General features: G+C 41.6%; 2 protein-coding genes across 2 annotated transcripts in view; one reads left to right on the top strand and one right to left on the bottom strand.

The window, feature by feature from the left end:
• The window catches only part of stan (Protocadherin-like wing polarity protein stan), a 501,606-nt gene that overhangs the window by 405,821 nt on the left and 77,840 nt on the right, over positions 1–17,945 (bottom strand). The gene's annotated exons all lie outside the window — the stretch shown is intronic.
• LOC145979783 (dual specificity protein phosphatase Mpk3-like) overlaps positions 1–17,945 on the top strand; it is a 91,703-nt gene that overhangs the window by 30,547 nt on the left and 43,211 nt on the right. The window contains exon 3 of the mRNA XM_083112763.1: positions 7,646–7,781. Within this exon, the coding sequence (XP_082968889.1) occupies positions 7,646–7,781 (136 nt within the window). The remainder of the gene's footprint in view (positions 1–7,645; positions 7,782–17,945) is intronic.

The raw sequence follows: 17,945 nt of genomic DNA, 5'->3' as shown, positions 1-17,945 counted from the left end.
TCCGTTGCTTCGAACGGGCAACAGAGGACTCTGAATAGGGAACGTTTAATTCTGACCACCCTGTAGATCACTTCTTGTGAAAACTTATGGGAAGGAACGGTAAAAGCAGAAATCTAGCAAACCAAATGTGATTTTAATGTTGAAGGGTACTCGAGCTATTTGGCAGACTTCTAGGAAGGAGTTGAGTCGTGGGGGAAATAGTCCTGGGAAGAGAGAGAGAGACGGTAGTTTGTCAAAGTGCCTATTTGCGGACAAGGCATCGCCGACCGACCGTCTGTCTGGGTTTAAATCAGCAGACGTAGACATTTCTTCATCTAACCAGCTGCGCGCGTAATTCAGGATCACGAGACTTTGTTTCTCTCCCTGCCGGAAGTGTGAAGGTCTTGGCACAGGTCACTGGCTGGTTATCGCTTTCCCTTCGTAGAGAGGGGCGTGCGTACGGTTTTCGAAGGGGTGATATGCCTTCTTTTTTTAGTAGTCACTCCTATATTTTGCGAAGTTTTCCTCAATTTCTAGTCAAAGGAGGGAGTTGTGTCCTCAACTCGCACCTCTTGGACATGACAGTGTTCGAACAGACTGCATTACATACACTCAAAACGCAGTAATTGCAATTTTCAAGTGAAGGATGGTCATTTGAGGCTCAAGTAGGTCAATCTGTACTGGATCTTCGGTTTAAAGTGTTATCCGAATCACTGTGCAATGTGATCCCCACCGGTCATGCTAGGAACCCTTGATTTCCATGCAATAGCATAACTACAACGCCATCAGAGATATCCGTCTGTAATTTTGAAGATTGGTGCTAATTTTGGAGGTCGGTAATATGGACTTTGTACATTTGGAGGGCCGTAATATAGACTTGTACATTTGGAGAGCGGTAATGTAAACTGTGTTAATTTGGAGGGCGGTAACATGGACTCTGTGTATTTGGAGGGCGGTAACATGGACTCTGTGGATTTGGAGGGCGGTAACATGGACTTTGTGTATTTGGAGGGCGGTAACATGGACTCTGTGTATTTGGAGGGCGGTATCATGGGACTCGTGTGTATTTGGAGGGCGGTAACATGGGACTCTGTGTATTTGGAGGGCGGTAACATGGACTCTGTAGATTTGGAGGGCGGTAACATGGACTCTCTGGATTTGGAGGGCGGTAACATGGACTGTGGATTTGGAGGACGGTAACATGGACTCTGTGTATTTGGAGGGCGGTAACATGGACTCTGTGTATTTGGAGGGCGGTAACATGGGACTCTGTGTATTTGGAGGGCGGTAACATGGACTCTGTGTATTTGGAGGGCGGTAACATGGACTCTGTGGATTTGGAGGGCGGTAACATGGACTCTGTGCATTTGGAGGGCGGTAACATGGACTCTGTGGATTTGGAGGGCGGTAACATGGACTCTGTGCATTTGGAGGGCGGTAATATCAACTCTAGATTTGGAGGGTGGTAATATGAACTAGCTTTTAAGGTCTGTGATTTTCATTAGTCAGCTTTTTAAAAGAAAGAATCAATCAGTTGACTAATATTGACATAATTCCCACCAGAACGGGAGAAATATCCTGCAGAAAAATAGGAACGCATCCGGCTGAGTTTATGGCGCTGTCTGTAGAGATCTGGGTAAAATGTCTTCGGACGACATTCAACGCGCGTCGGCTGTTTTCTCGGCACGCCTCGTTACTTGGCGGAAGTAATTGCTGCCATCCGGTCGTAATTATTAAACGCCTCTTCAAGTTTGGTCTCTAACGTGAGACGCTCTGTGCGTGCGCAAGGAAGGATACGCCATGGCACTCTCGGAGTTACGGCTAACTTGCGAGAGACATCCTCAAGTACCCCATCCTGTCAATCAGTTTTATTGAACACGGTACGCCACTGACTAGGCTCGGAAGTTGATGATTTTCTGGCCTTTTAGGTCACTTTCAGTATTTTTTGCCCGTCTTGTTGCATTTTTAAGGCTTGTTTTTAACACCTTCCTATTATTTCCTGAATTTTAAATTCATTTGCTATTATAACTTACATATTTAAATTTCCTAACATGGTCTTTTTAGCAAGTTCGCATTATTCAAAAATATGGTGTTGCTGTTAATTTTAAATTAGCAACATGCACACAATATATATATTCTTGCAAGAAATAAAATGCAGAAATCGACTTACGAGTTCGTGTATTACACTATACATCCCATAATACATAATTGAAACAGTAACAGTGGTAATGAAATGTCTTTCTTCGTATCAAAGATTTTTATCATTAATACAACTAAATTGTGAATGTTATAAAAAGATGACAGTCACAATGGCCAATGCAAAAGCACAGTATTACTTTTAATTTGAACTTGAATCTTCAGCGATTGATTAAATAATTGTGATAAATATATTGTTCCTCCACCAAAGTTAAAATACTTTAGGTGAAGCATATTTTGAAGTTCCTGTGCTGGCCACTAATATCGCTTTAATCTGATGCTGTATCGTGCAAGGCCCATTCTGAAAGGAGATGAATGACTTACACAGAAATAACCTTGCGTTGTATTTTATGTAACCTTGAAGTAAGAATAAAGGAAACTGCATTAGAACTTAATTGCTTTTTCACCTTTGTTTCGGTAATTTTAACCACCAAACAACGGGTTTTATCGAATTAATCAACTACTGGAGTAGTTGCAAACTGCCGTTGTGTTCGAGACGAGACGCAACGAAAGCCTCGTGCCAACTTTCACCTGTTTGGCGCGCCACGCGTGACTCGCTGAAAAGACAAGGTGCCTACGGAGGACGTAATTCCTGTGGGAGATGTTTTTAAGTTATGATTTATTACTACATCACAGAGTTTGAGTCCTAACATAACTTGAGACTAGATACCATGAATTAATCTTTATACGAATATCAAAACATTTGTCAAATTTGTGATAACACGTGGATGTAATATCACATATCCCATGAATATCCAGAACGGGACGTCCTATGGATATCCAGGACTGGATATCCATGGGACACACACAATATAAATGGACGTGATCTGAACATTGTGGATATCCTATGGACGTCCCTTGGAGATGTGTGCTGTATGGGCTCTTGTAATTTAGGAACAAAATTAAGCGTTCATTTTCAGAGCGAAAATTATTTTATGTTATTTTTTTAATAATTTTAAGGTCAACTTCCGAGTTCTACACTTCTGACGGTAAGTACTGGTTGGTCTAAGAACTTGACTCGTGTGGGCGTTATTTTTGTCATGATCTTCACATTCTCTTTCATGGAAATTAATCTGTAGTGTTCGTTGTGGCAGAACAAAACGTTTGGGTGGGAGGGCGCCAGCTCCGCCATGCTACATGTATTTCGGCGTTGTTAAAGGAGCTAAATTCGTTGTGTTATTTGACTCGTTAAGCTCTGTTCTAATATTCAAAAGAAGCTTTTAAAATATTTCAATATTTAATATCTCTCCCCCCCTTCTACCCTTTAGCTTTCATAATCCACCACCGAAAAACCCACATTCGCCCTCTGCTTCATCCGCCTACGTAGCCCGGGGTTATGACTACCCTCCCGGCAACCAGTGTTGCCACTACTAGATAAATTTATCTCGATGCAGGGAAACATATAAACTTCATAAACAAAATTCCACTATTTCTTTTCCACTTGGATTGTGGGTTGCAGTTTCTGATCTTGCTCGCGTGCAGATATGAAGTATGTATTTTATGCCCAATTAGTAGGGAGACAAATTTATGGTAAATAAAAATTGAGGAGAGCGGTAAATAAAATGTTAGAACAGCGGTATATACCAGCGGTGAAAGAAAAAAAATTGGCACACACTTTTTCATCATGAGAGGAAACAACATACAAAAGAGCTATAAATTGATAAACTACTTCATTTTTATATACTGTAAACATACACAAGTACTTAGATTTCTACTGTAATTGCCAGTAGCGGTGATTGGGTGGGGCAAAGATAGTTTACCTTTCTTGCTAGACAAGGCTTAGTATTTAGAGGCCATAGTGCAGGGGCAAAGAAATCTCGCAAGTTCAATGAAACTGGAAGTTGAGTAGACATTCGGGGGAAGAAACGAATGCAGCTTGACAGGGAGCGAAGTTTTCGAACTGAGATTATGTGCATGGGAAATCCCAATTTGCAGCGTCTTCCTGATGTGATCGAAGACAAAACGTTCTTCAGCTGCAAGTGGTAGGAAACTTTAGGCAAATGTTTCGTTACAAATCGACAGTTTGCGCGCACAACCTCGATAGCCGGATTTTGCGTGTTTTCTACTTAATTTGATGATATTTCACGGTTATTTCGCGAAAAAGCGTTCATTTCGTGGAAAAGCACACATTTCGCATTACTTCGCGAATAAAACTCGTGCATATTTCATCATTGGGGGTGTAGTTACGTGCAGAATGTTCAAAATTGCATCTTTTTTTCACATTTCGCGATTTCGCACATCGCGAAAATTCAATGTCCCTACCAATTAGGTATTTTAACACAGTACTTTTGATTTCACACCAACACCACCTCGAATTTGCAACTAGTGAACGAAATATTCTTACTGAAGGTATTTTTCAAGTAGAGAATGTGGCAACACTGCCTCTAACCCTGGTTCCGCGGCAGATCGAGCGATAATATGGAGTGGAGCCATCCAGAACGCCCACGCTCTGCGGGGAGCAAAGAGAATTGCATCCCGTGACCTTTACCCTATCTTATTATTCGCTTTTGCCCGAAGTAAAGGCTTCTGTGATGTCCTTCCCATAAATGTACTAGAAAAAAAATAGTTATTAAAAGAATCAATGCATACGAAACGAACGAACTTTTTAAACTCGCAGTTCTCTCGGAGTTGACAGTTTCTCTGCATGAAATGATTTTGAAGATGAGTCCGTATTCTGCTGCAGATTGAGAATTATTGCCTAAAAATTTGAAATGATAGCAGTAAAATTATGGCTTCCAATGGCTAAAACTTAAGTACACTTAACTCCGTTACTAATATTTAATTTCTATTTAGATTATTTTACGTCCCTTTTCTACCTGCTGATTTAATCGCGACGATGAGGGTGAACGAGAACTCGATTTTATGCAAAAAACAAAACGATGATCAGGATTCGAACCTGACACCTCTGCCTTGCAAGTTCTTCGTGAGCAGTCAAGATTGAAACCTGGGTTTCGACTAATGTATAACACGGAGGCGCCAAAGCTAAATATTTGTTCTCCATAATGTAATCCAGTAGCAAAAAGTGAAATATGACAACTAGTGTTTACGGAAGCTAGGACCATACACCAAAAGCGAATACATTTAACGGGTCGACATCAGAGTTGGAACTTCGAGTCTGTACCGCGAGATGGCATTAGTTCTGGGAATTGTCAGGTTCGTCGCATTTTGAACCAAGGTTCTATCACGACTGAACGACGTCCCTGCAATTATCTGACACTAAAAATATTTAACGTTCCCAAAAGCCAAAAGATTTAAGCAAACGTATCTTCTTGAACATGCTATTTTGGACGAAAGTTAGGGCGAGTGAATACATTAACTTTCATTAACTCCAATACATTTATATTTATATCAAAGTCAAACTTTTGATGATGTAATCAGCTCGGAATATGCATGTTATGTTAAATGACGATATCACTTATTTGACATGTAACATTCTATTTCCTTGTATTCGAAGCATAAGCACTGTGTTTTACGTCAACGAAGGAGGGTAATTTTTTTTTCACCAGTCGGCCCAACTGGCAGTTTTTTTTATGGATTATATTTTCGAAGACTCTACTTGTCTGATCAACAAGTGTAATAGGCTCAAGAATATATTTTATTAAGGTCTGATTGTTAAGTCCATTTTATGCTCATGATAGGCTAATCGGGACTGGACCTATAGTTTAATTTGGATCCGAACCACTATGCAATATTGTCAAAAGAGAATCGAACCCGAGACCCTTTGAGATAATAGTTGTTTTTTTTTTGTTTATTCACTTTGGCTACAGCCGGATTGCACACACTTTTCCGGTTTTATCAGTGGTATCTGATAAGCCGCTGCCAAGCTGGCAGAATGTACAGGATTGCGCACACAAAATGAGGCGATGTTGTCAGATGTAAAATGTTCTCAAGCCGTTCTCACTTCTGTTGTGTTTGTCTGTGTGTGTGGACTTACACGTGTTTTTGCAGTCTTTAACCTAACCTAACTTTTGAGTTTGAGTAAATTGGTATGATTTACTGTTTTATTTCTAATTTCCCTCTCTCTTCTTGTCTAAAGAAGAAACAGTTTTGCGCACAGACTTTAAAGCTATCAAAGTGGCAACGTTCGATCAAAATCTGTGCGCACAACAGGTCAGTGAGATTTGTGCGCAATCCTGGATCTAAAGTGTGCGCAATTCGGTTGCGGCGATTCACTTTAGTTCCTATCTTATTGTTCAATTTACCATGGCAATGGGAGGAATTACGATAACGACATACAATAATAACTATATTCCAGCCTTGAGGCCTATTTTTTAAAAATAATGCCATAATCTCTTAAAACTTGGAAGTCAGCTTGATTCCTGTTGAAAGGACTACAGTCCGACTATGTATGGCTTACGTTAAACAGTGCAAGTGTAGCTTAGAATTGGTTCTCGGTAAGGCGAGGTACCCGACTGAAATTATCCCTTCCCAACTTCTACATCCGGCACTGCTTCTTTCCTACATCGAACGCTGAATATCGACTGTCAGAACCATCACAGGAAGCAAGTCGACAGCGAGGAAGAAATAAAAACCTTTTTCCCCGATGGATCCGTTTCCTTCTGAGGAGAATTGCTTCCAGGAAAAGCACCTGTAGCCGTTGCGGAATGTCGCCTGAGGAAGTTTTCGGCTTCCCATGATCCCCCCCCCCCCCCCCCCCCCCCCCCCCCCCACCTTGTGTGTGAGAAACAGGCGAGCTTCGATTCCCGCAGAACTGGTCCCCCATGTTTTGAAGCCATGCGTGGCGGTTCCTCGTCTCGGTACCTCGAATGCGATACGCGGCAACGTTGCCAGCAGCGTAAAATATCGGCAGCGTGCCAGGACATATTACACATTTTTTCCGGGAGGGGCTGGAAATGTAAAGGTGGATGGTATATAGCTCCTTTCTAGGGGACGTATATATATATATATATATATATATATATATATATATATATATATATATATATATATATATATATATATATATGTGTGTGTGTGTATAAAAGATATTTCTTATTTTAAGAACTTTCTACTCTGAAAAATGGCATTTGGGGGTTATTCTAAAGGTTTGCATTTACCATTCTGTTTTTCCTAATTTCTTCACTGTTTTTAGTTGGAAACGTTGATTTTCTCAAAATTTCGGAGAGGGCTGTAATCCCATCAGCCCCCCTCTCCCTACGCCAGTGCATGGCAACATTGCATCTTTTCTTCATATTGCGGGCCAACGGAGTTCTGGCGCCTGGCATTGCAGCCAGGGTAATCCGGATGTAACTCGCCTCCATGGAGAAAAACTGGGAATACTTGGTAATAATAATATAAAATTGACCATTTCTGGATTGTTATGTATATGGGCTTCGCGAGAAAAGTGAAGCGTGTCATTCGTAGCCCAGTCTATCTGGAAATTGACAGTAAGTGTAGAAAATAGTTGTTTTTTTAAAAGTACTAATGATAGTCCATAAAATAAATTACACGTGATTCACTTTCGTTGCAGTACATCTTGAACGTGACCCCAGACCTTCCAAACGTCTTCGAAGACGCTGGTTCCATCAAGTACATGCAGATTCCAATCGCAGACCACTGGAGCCAGGACCTCGCCACTTTCTTCCCCAAGGCCATCGAGTTCATAGGTAGGTGGAATCTTATTTTATTCTCGGAAGGAAGGTGAACTTGTAGAGGTGAATCCGATATTTATTTTGTGATTGAGAATCTTTAGCCTACTCGTTGTGACGTAGATCCTTTTCTTCTTGACACGACTGTTATGTAGCGCTTTTTTTCAGTTAAAACTTTCCAAGGGTAATACAATGTCAGTAACAGCAAATAAGGGAAATAAAACTGTTGACATGATAACATTTATCTTGTCACACGTTTATAAATTTCACCTTGCTGAGGGGTTAGAATTTGCTTGGAAGATCAAACGCAGATGGTTCACTTCGTTATCACAGCTACGGTGCTGCCTGCCCTCTTCGTAGAACCTCAACTGTTATGTTTCGAGAAGACAACGTGTAGCATTAGTGTGCAAGTCAAGAGTAGTTATCATCTTTACGAGAAGCATAAGTGGCATTTATTTTTTATGAGCTGAAATGGAGAGTTGTAATTACAGAAAAGCACAATTCGTAAATACGTACGTACGTCAGTAATATATAAGTTTAGGAGCATTTTCCAGGGTTACAGCGTAAAAAAAAAGGAGCACAAAAATTAGAAATATTGTAATGATTATTGCACAGAAAAGTAAGAGGTAGCAATAACTTTGTCCATGGTTTATTTACGTTATTGTACGCACCTTCTTTCGTATGACAAGTTTGCTTTGCAACAGGTGGGGAATAATTATCCCGCTGTTGAGCTTGAGAGTGGCGACATGCCGTCTACTATTTTACACGTCCTTGGCGGATCCTCGAAAATCATTTGTGTTATGCGGGCGACTGTTTATCTTGTCCGAGTTAATAGAGCAGGCAAACTCTTCATCTTCGGAGGCCTTCGACACAAGCGATCGGGCCAAGTGCTAATAGGCTTGGAATATTTTCCTAGACTGCAAACTTTTCATGGTGTTTTGCATGTTCCATGGTTTGAATCCTGGGTAATAGAATGCAGGAAAGTTAAAGTTGTGTACTTCTATTAATGCACTAAATGTTTTTATCGGCTAAATCATTGCGCAAATGCAAGGAAAATTTGTAATAAGAATGTGTATACAAACACAGTGTCACGGAATGTGACGTAGCGTTCAAGCGGACAGACAATACTACAGATTTCCAAACTGATCGCACCCTTCTTTAACAACTTTTTTTGGCCAAGTCCCGCCTTCTGACGTGAAGCAAAATGCTTTTGTTGTATCTTTATGGTAAAGCCCTGGTGAAGCCTCTAAAATTTGCAGGGTATTTATGTTAAGAGAACTAAACCTACACTCTGTGAGCCGGGAATGTCTGTAGCGAGCGAACGAAAGCAAGTGTCTGGCAAGAAGAGACTCGAGAGGGCTCGACCAATGAACGCGTGAGAGGGAGCGGGATTGCGTGGAGAGGCAAAAGCGAATGCAATTATCAGCCTTTGGAGCAGCGTGTACACTCCATATGCGCGGTCTTGCCACAGAGATTCCCGCCTAACCTAATAACGAAGGGCCGGCCCCCGTGGCGGAGTGGTTAGCACATCACGCTACAACGCCAGAGGTCCAGGGTTCGAATCCCGGACTGGACATGGATGTTTGTGAGTGTCCATTCATCCCCATCTTCGCAAATTAGCCAAAAGTGGCACAAAAAGCGAAGTAAGATAAAACAAATGAATCAATCAATCAACCTAACAACATTTTAGGTGTTGAAAGGCGGGGTTTGACCAAAAAGTTGTTTGAGAAGGGTGCGATCAGTTATATCCAAAACGGTGCAAGATTTGGCATGTGCCCACATAATGCGTCACAGTCGACCCTTCCTCGAAAGTGTGTGGGGGAGGAGGAAAGGGGGTATCCGGTTGTCTGTCATTTTTCGCTTATTCTTGCAGCTGAAGCGTGAGTAATCCGCCAACACCCTTTCCTGCAGCTTACTGTGGAAAGAGCTTAGATATTTGCTCGAGCGATCCGCCTAATCAGCGTTGCATCCTGCTACGGAGCACTACGGTTTTAGGCACGTTCCGAGAACGCTACCAAGTTATCGAGCTCGTTACGATAAGCGGCCGTTCCGAAAAAGTCTTCGTGCAGATGGTGCATGACGCAGGGTGGTCCAAAATTCGCGTGCCGGAACTTCTCGTACGTGACACACGGGCTGGAAATCGCCCGCGCTTCGGAAAATGCGATGTCATGGAGGCATAATGCGCCGTAGACAATGTCCCCCAAAGAGGCAGCGATGAACGTGTAGTCAGTTGCGCTTGATTCTTTTCTGTTGCCTATTTTTGTGCCGCATTTGGCTAATCTCAACGTTGATGATACATTGTGGGTAGATGAAATTGTAGAATGGACAGTGACAAAACAAGATTGATTGATTGGATTTATTTTACTTTTGTTTTTCTGTCACTTTGGCTAATCGCGAAGATGAGGATGAGTGATGAAGGAACACTCATAACAAACACCCATGCCCAGGTCGGATTCGAACCCGGAAAGGCGTCGCAGTGCACCGTGGCACTTGGGTCAGCTCGCAAAACAAATGATTATGTTTTACAGTAGCGAAGTAAAGCGAAAATAAGACAAATGACAACGTTAGTCAAGATTATGCAAAATAGCCACACTGGAGGACTTATCATACTGCGTTATTAGGTTCGAAACGAATTAACATTTAATTACAAAGGATTTTAAAAAGTAAATAGGCAAAAATCAGCACAGTAGTGATTAGAACGGACAATGGCGTCTACAATTAGGCTATGGTCACATTGGATCCAGTTTCGGCTAAACTTTTTACACCGTACACGGTAGAACCCAAAAAGCGTGATACTGTCTGTCTCCTGTTGCATAACTGCTTCACCGGCCACCGAATGGAATCACATAACTTGGACACTGAAAGTAGTTGGCAAACGCATTAGAAGTTGCGTATTGACCGGTGGCCAATACTCTGTACTCCTTATCCCCTTCCCCGTATCCACACACACGTACGAACAAACGGCGACTGGCGCTTTGGACTAGAGTGTCCTAAAAATAACATAATAATCAGTTCCACGAAATTCGCTACACAAACTCACAATACCGCGGCTTTGAAAGGGGTTCGGTCATAGCTGCCATTTTACCATTAACAATTAAACAAGTTCTAAATTTAATTTTTGGTAATCTGTTTTGGGGGGATAGTACCCACGCTTGCTTGCCCCCACGATGGCGATGTTCCTGCAAGCTGAATTCGACAAAACCGTGGGGTTTCGTAAGACTGTATTTCGTGGAAGCCCATTTTGCGAATTCTCCTTTCTCGTGTCGGTATAAAGGGGTGCCGGGTTCGATACCCGGTGGAGGCACAAGTGGTTCGGATCCCACTTTAAACTGTAGGTCCAGTCCCGATTAGCCTTACTGTGCATAAAGTGGACTTAAAACATCAAATCAATCAATCAATCAATCGTGTCGGTACCGAGCGCATACAAAGTCAGACATGGTAGATGGTTTGGTTCGGCCAGCTTTGCCGAGCCTCCTCAAGAACCTGCTTCCTCCCGAGAGAGGCAATTAGTGAGTCAAAAGCTCCTTCAAATGCCTCAAATGGTTTTCGAGAAATAGTGTTCCGAAAGAATCCTTGTTTTCTGCTGTTCTCGCTGCCTTCTAATTGTCTGTTCGCTTTTTAAAGCTCTTCCAATGCAGCATGACATTCTCTCTATGTGGGCGAACACCTGTGCAAAGAAGAGGGAGTCCCTACATATGCAAAGAAGCCCAGATGTGAGTGTCCTTGTGGAAGGCCGTGGCCTCAGGCGTAGCGGGCTTTCGGCTGGCGAGATGATCCAGGATGGAAGACTCCGCCCACACGATTCCCGACACTCCCAGAGAAATGTAGATTAGATGTGGCCGGAGTTAAAGCATCAGTCATCTGATACATGGCCACAAGGGCGGAAAAATGAAGCTCCCGTGGTCTGAAGCAACAGCAAAGCCAGGAGCGTATATTCTAGGCTAGCCAAGCTATCTGCGAAGCCTGAAGTCTAGAGAATAAAATACAGGAGAAAGATCGATCGGAAATTGTAAATAAAATTATTCATATCAGTGAGATGATGATGCTGATTCTGGAGTTGGCAACCTGATTTCTTATGATTTGGTAATCTGATTTCCTATGAGTTGGCAACCTGATTTCTTATGAGTTAGCAACCTGATTTCTTATGAGTTGACAACCTGATTTCTTATGAGTTGGCAACCTGATTTCTTATGAGTTGGCAACCTGATTTCTTATGAGTTGGCAACCTGATTTCTTATGATTTAGCAACCTGATTTCTTATGAGTTGGCAACCTGATTTCTTATGAGTTGGCAACCTGATTTCCTATGAGTTGGCAACCTGATTTCTTAGGAGTTGGTACGTGACATAGTAAGATGGCCCAGATCTTGGACTCAGTAGCAAAGCCAAGAAAGAAGCAGTTTGTAAGTTCAATTTCTGTTCAGATAGGCTAATCGGGACTGGACCTACAGATTCAATTTTCCTCCGCTTGGATCGAACCAGGGAGGCCTTAGAGCAACGAGGTGAACCGAAAACCAAGTATAGATGCCTAGAAATTTCACCGAAAAATGCTGGACTTGAATCTTGGTCTCGAACATAACGTTCCCGCCTGAAATATCTACATACCACATCTCCAGTGTATGTAAAATAGTAATGTAATTTAGAACTCTAACTGGGAGAAACCAGGTATCGTCGAATCAACAGTGTTTCAGAGGCAACAGATCCCATTGACAGAGACAGTCCCACACAGGTAAAACAGCAAGAACGAAAATCAGGCGAAATCAGCGCTGACTCCCTAGCTCAGTTGGTAGTGCAATGGCGCGGTAAGGCAGAGACCCAGGTTTGAATCCTGGTCGAGCCTGCATCTTTCGCTGCAATTTTTGCATAGTACATCTCCTGTGTGTGTCAAGTAACCCACCTGAAGATGGTCGGAAACATGAAGGGAAAGTCTTAAGAACAAAATATAGATGGTAGGTATGAGATACGCCAGGACCGGGAATGAAGCCTCTACTGTCTAAAACATCGAGGCTTAAGCCGAAAATTAAGTATAATTAGACATGGGGTCAAGGTCGAGAATGAAGCACCCTTGAAACATATATGTTCTCGCGCAAAATACGGTCATAGGGGCTGCCTGGTAACTGCTAGCGGCTCAGACAAAGGGGGAAGAGGGGGGTTTCCCCCCTCGTGATTGCCGGTCGAACGTGGGCGAGCAGTTGAACTTGGAGAGTCCGCCACCTGTGTTGGGAAAACTGGGTTAAAAACAGGGTCGAATAGCGCAATTGTGATGTGATCGATAGGTGAACGGAAGTGACGACATAGTCCGGGGCGTGGTCGCTTCTTCTGTAGGATGAAGGTTGTGTGAGTCGGTTGCCGGGAGACCGAACGTGGCGGCTTCCGGTTTTTTGGGGACGTTGGAAGTTTGTCTTGAATGTTCTGCTGTGACATGTCCAGACAGTATTTTGTGTATGTATCTGGCCCGATTTGCCAGACTATTTTACAGATCAGCTCCTGCTCTGCGAAGGGAATACAGTGAGAAAGGATAAAATAGAGAAAATGAAAGAGAGAGTGGAATACAGGGGACGAAATATACAAATGTAGAGAATGAGAATGAAAGCAAAGGTGCGAAAGAAATAGGACGTACGAAGTAGGTGCGATGTAAGAGGGGATAGGAATGTAGAAGGTGCGATGTAAGGGAGATAGGAATGCAGAAGGTGCGATGTAAGGGAGATAGGAATGCAGAAGGCGCGATGTAAGAGAAATAGGAATGCAGAAGGCGCGATGTAAGAGAGATAGGAATGCAGAAGGTGCGATGTAAGAGAGATAGGAATGCAGAAGGTGCGATGTAAGAGAGATAGGAATGCAGAAGGTGCGATGTAAGAGAGATAGGAATGCAGAAGGTGCGATGTAAGAGAGATAGGAATGCAGAAGGTGCGATGTAAGAGAGATAGGAATGCAGAAGGTGCGATGTAAGAGAGATAGGAATGCGGAAGGTGCGATGTAAGCGGTAGAGGAATGCAGAAGGTGCCATGTAAGAGGAATGGTAGGACTGAAGAAAATGCAAGGTGGAATGAGTGTAAGGAAGATGCGATGTGAGAGAGTTTGAGAACGAATAAGTGTGCGGTATGTATAAAGCAGGAAATTGAGTAATTGGAAATAAGAAGCGGACTGTGTGAAGGATATGAAAGGCAAAAAAAGGTAGGGACTTAGTGGGAAGGGCTGAGACAGAAAGACATCCGCAGCGCCAGTCAAACAGATCCCAAAACCTGGAAGTTATTCGCCGACCAAATAGGAGAGACCTTGCTTCCACCATATCACCCGATTTACGACCAGTCCAGACGTCTGTATTCGTAACGGGGAAAATGCACGCAGCAGGGAATTATTAGAATAACGACGCCGTTACCTAAAGATCGACGAGGATGAGTTGAAAACAGCGGGATTAAAATAAGCTCCCCCCAGCTAATGTTTCGTATTGATCGCAATACAAGGACGCGGGATTCTGTCGGTTTCCGCTCTCAGAAATAGCCTCGCGTCTGGTAGTACGTGGGCGAACTTAAAGGTTAACGCAATACAAACCATATGAGAGTATAAAGCACGGGCAAACCCGAATTTGGTATTCCAAAATTAGAAACAGAATCACGAATTGAATGATAATTATGATTATAAAAGTTGATTCTTAGGTATTGTGGTGTTCACATTGATGTAGATTTTAGGTTTCGTTCTCGATGTGAGGAGAGGCATAAGGCAAGTGTATACGGGTGTGTCAACTAATTGTAGTAAACGAACATTGGTTGACTAGTTGATCCCACTTCAGAACTACGTTGCGAAAAGTACAACCAACTTAATATCTTCACTAAACTGAGTACTCATGCTGCAATGCGAACAAAGTTCATTAAAACCTACTTATATTAGTGAAATTTAGGCATTCATTTGCCGAGGTGTTGTGCAACATGGGTCCACTGTTTCGCAACTGAGTTGTTCAAATCGGCCGTTTGACGGCGCTAGTGTCGTCCGTATGACGTTCACGTATCCTATCCATATATCGGGAACTACCAGAGTTACAATTCTACGGCATCGCTCAAACCAATAAAACTACAGTGATAAAATCAAGGTTATTAGAATTATATGGATAAAATATAGACGATCTCAGCAAACTCGACAATTGAGTAATATTGTGAAGGTATCGAAGTTACGAATATAAATTTTGGACAGCTAAAAGGTAGAGAAGTACTAAGCTAATTCGATATGCATATTTCCGATATTTTTATAAAGTATTTTTTAGTTATAATAAATAACTGAACCATTTCATTACATATTTATATCATTATTTTCTACTTGCTGAAATATTTTGTAAGAATATTGATCACCCTGTAAAAATTGTTCTCTGTGTGTTTATGAACTTTGCAGTGAAATATAATATTCGGAGTTGCAATATATTCACTACACAAACAAACTGGTGAAGGCACTAAGTTCTTGTAAAGGTGAACTGGAGCGATAGTAGTATTTAACTTGCAGCGCATTATAGTTGTGAAGGAACTCCGGGAGAGTCGAATATGCTTGAACCAGCATTCCTTTGCAATTATTTCCTGCATGGAATAGTACACCTTACTGCATTGAGTACAGTGGGATCCATGAGTATTACCGTGCAAATTGTCCATGACTATTTTCATTAATTTTTCTCTTACATCCTATGTGTTTTTAAGCGATGGATTTTTATGTATGCTGGTGAAGAAGTTGTCAACAGCTTGTTTTGAGTTTTCTTTTAATTCTTGAAGCTGTTATTGGGTCAAATAAAGTGCACGAACATGGTGATGGACAATTTGCAAGGTAATACTCATGGATCCCACTGTACCAGTATTCGTTTACAAACTTTGCGAGCCAGTAACTAATATTTTTTTAATGTGCGATTCCAAAACTACAGACGAAAACTTTATTGGTCGTTGGATTATTTCATTCGCTGCATATTTTGCCAAACTATCTGCTATATCATTCCCTTCTATTAAAGAATGCCCAGGTGTCCAAATACAGTTGATATCATATTCCAATGCTAATATTTCCGATTGTATGCTCTTTGGTGTTCATATGCAACAATCGTAATTAATTTATGCATATCAATTGCTCTGAAACGACTAGAGGTAGTGATACGATACGTAGAGTATTGAAAGTGATATCACATGTTAGTTACCTTATTGGACACTTAGTTATAAATTCAGCAAGTTTTGAACTGCGTGTCGATACGTCAGATACTGGATCATATCGCAGTCATACAGAAGCAATTTCGACATATTTTCTTGTCTGAAGCTCTGGCCAAACAGTTTTGAAAGACAAGCTGATCTGATGGTGTGAAGATTTTAAACAGATCGAAGCAACTAAAAGGGAATTAAAACAATGCTAGTGTGACTTGCGTGTGGTACGTGTAAGCAAACATGAAATACTAAGGCCCCCCCCCCCCCCAGATGCCCTCCAGGGGATAAATATTTTCAGCCAGAAGGGGATAATATTCCTCCACACTTCCTCTCCACAACTACCATCCTGCACTACTGTGAATTCTGAAATCTCAAATATGAGAAAATCCTACGCACGTAACGCCATACGTCAGAAGAATGATTCAGAGGAGTCGGAATGCATTGAGTCGTTCCAGAACCTCATGAATGGAACTCAACACGCTGACCAAGCTGCTTCTGAGATTATTCAGCGCTTTCGAAATATCAGAACCCGATCGAACAATGGACGCGCGAGACTCATTAGTCCGGAATGGGTTGCCGCTGCCTACACATGTTCTCCGGAATTTATACATCACGGCACTCCTCGCTTTGTGACGTCATCCTCACGTGCTCCACGGTCATTTGTCGTGGCAGGAGTTTTCTGCGTGTCGCACGGAAGGCTTTTTTCCCTCGGTTATCCAATGAGGGATCGCACTTTCTCCCTTCGATGGTTTGCCGCTGGATAATCGCTCGCTGGAATCTGTGGGTTTCTTCCTCCGCTATTTGTGGCGGTATTCGGTGTCAGCCTTCTCCAGGCTTTTTGCCTCTGAAGTCTTTTCTCTGAAAAGAGTACCTTTGTACCAGAAATGTATGTCGGGGGGTGGGGAGGAACAAGTGTCTCAATAATAATAATCAAATTTACATTAAGATAATATTAATTTCATAGAGTTGCAAAAAAATGGCTTTTTTGGAAAAAAACGGAAATTTTGGCTTTTTACTAATTACAGCCAACCTATTTGACTTGAAGTTACTGTTATGAGTTTACAGGTTTGTAGTGACATATTTTACAACTAGCTAAAATAAATTTACATGATGTAGCAGTCAAGAGACAGATATTGGCCAATCCCAGTGAACACATATTGCATAGTGGTCCAGATACAATTTTAACCTAATTCGTTTCCTAGGATGTTCCCAATATTTCTTTATTACTTTTGTTTATAAAAACATAAATGTAATGTAATTAGGAGGCAAAATGCACTTGGTGGGCATATCAGGCGCCATCACTCATACCAGTGACAGTGTACAATTGGTTGATTATGATGGTAATTATTGTAATTATCATATTTAATAAACAACTGCACTTCTGCAAACTAAAAAAAAAAATATTATGGATTTTGTGAGTTTTAGTGAATGATAAAATATATGTGAGACACCCATGCAATAATTGGTTATTATTTTTATTAATAGTAATTTTTATAATTATTATAATTAATGAATAACTGCACATATGTAATCAGCAAAGGAAGCATGATTGAATTATAAAATGGTTTCTTGAAATTTAGTGATAAAACAAAGTGTGGCCTGTGAGCCGCCCCCCGTTATGTAAGTTTCTCATACGGCTAGGGTTAAAACTAAACGTGAAGTCCTAATGAGCACATCTGACCATGAAATTGACTTAAAACAGGTTTTTACATGTTTGTGTGTCAATTTAAATGTTGATGGCATAAAATATGAAACAAATGTCAGTATCAAAGTATTCGATGTTTCGGGACAATTAAAAATCTTTACTGTTCACAACACGTATGCAGAAGTAATACGTATGTGTGTATATATCCCGTTTAACGGAGCTTTGAGATGGTTTAACGGAGCTTTGAGATGGAAGCGACAGGTGGCTCTTGGAAACCAACCCTTAGAAGTAAATGCAACCTTTCGAACCGAAGCAACATAAGTCGCAAGCGTCGTTTGTCACTTGGCTTGTACCGTTTTATCAGGGAACTTTCAGAC

The sequence above is a fragment of the Lepisma saccharinum genome, chromosome 26 (assembly GCF_977018435.1).
Source record: "Lepisma saccharinum chromosome 26, izLepSacc3.1, whole genome shotgun sequence".
Lineage (NCBI taxonomy): Eukaryota > Metazoa > Arthropoda > Insecta > Zygentoma > Lepismatidae > Lepisma > Lepisma saccharinum.
Note: the sequence above shows the minus strand (reverse complement) of the source record. Positions and strands in the feature narration are given on the sequence as shown.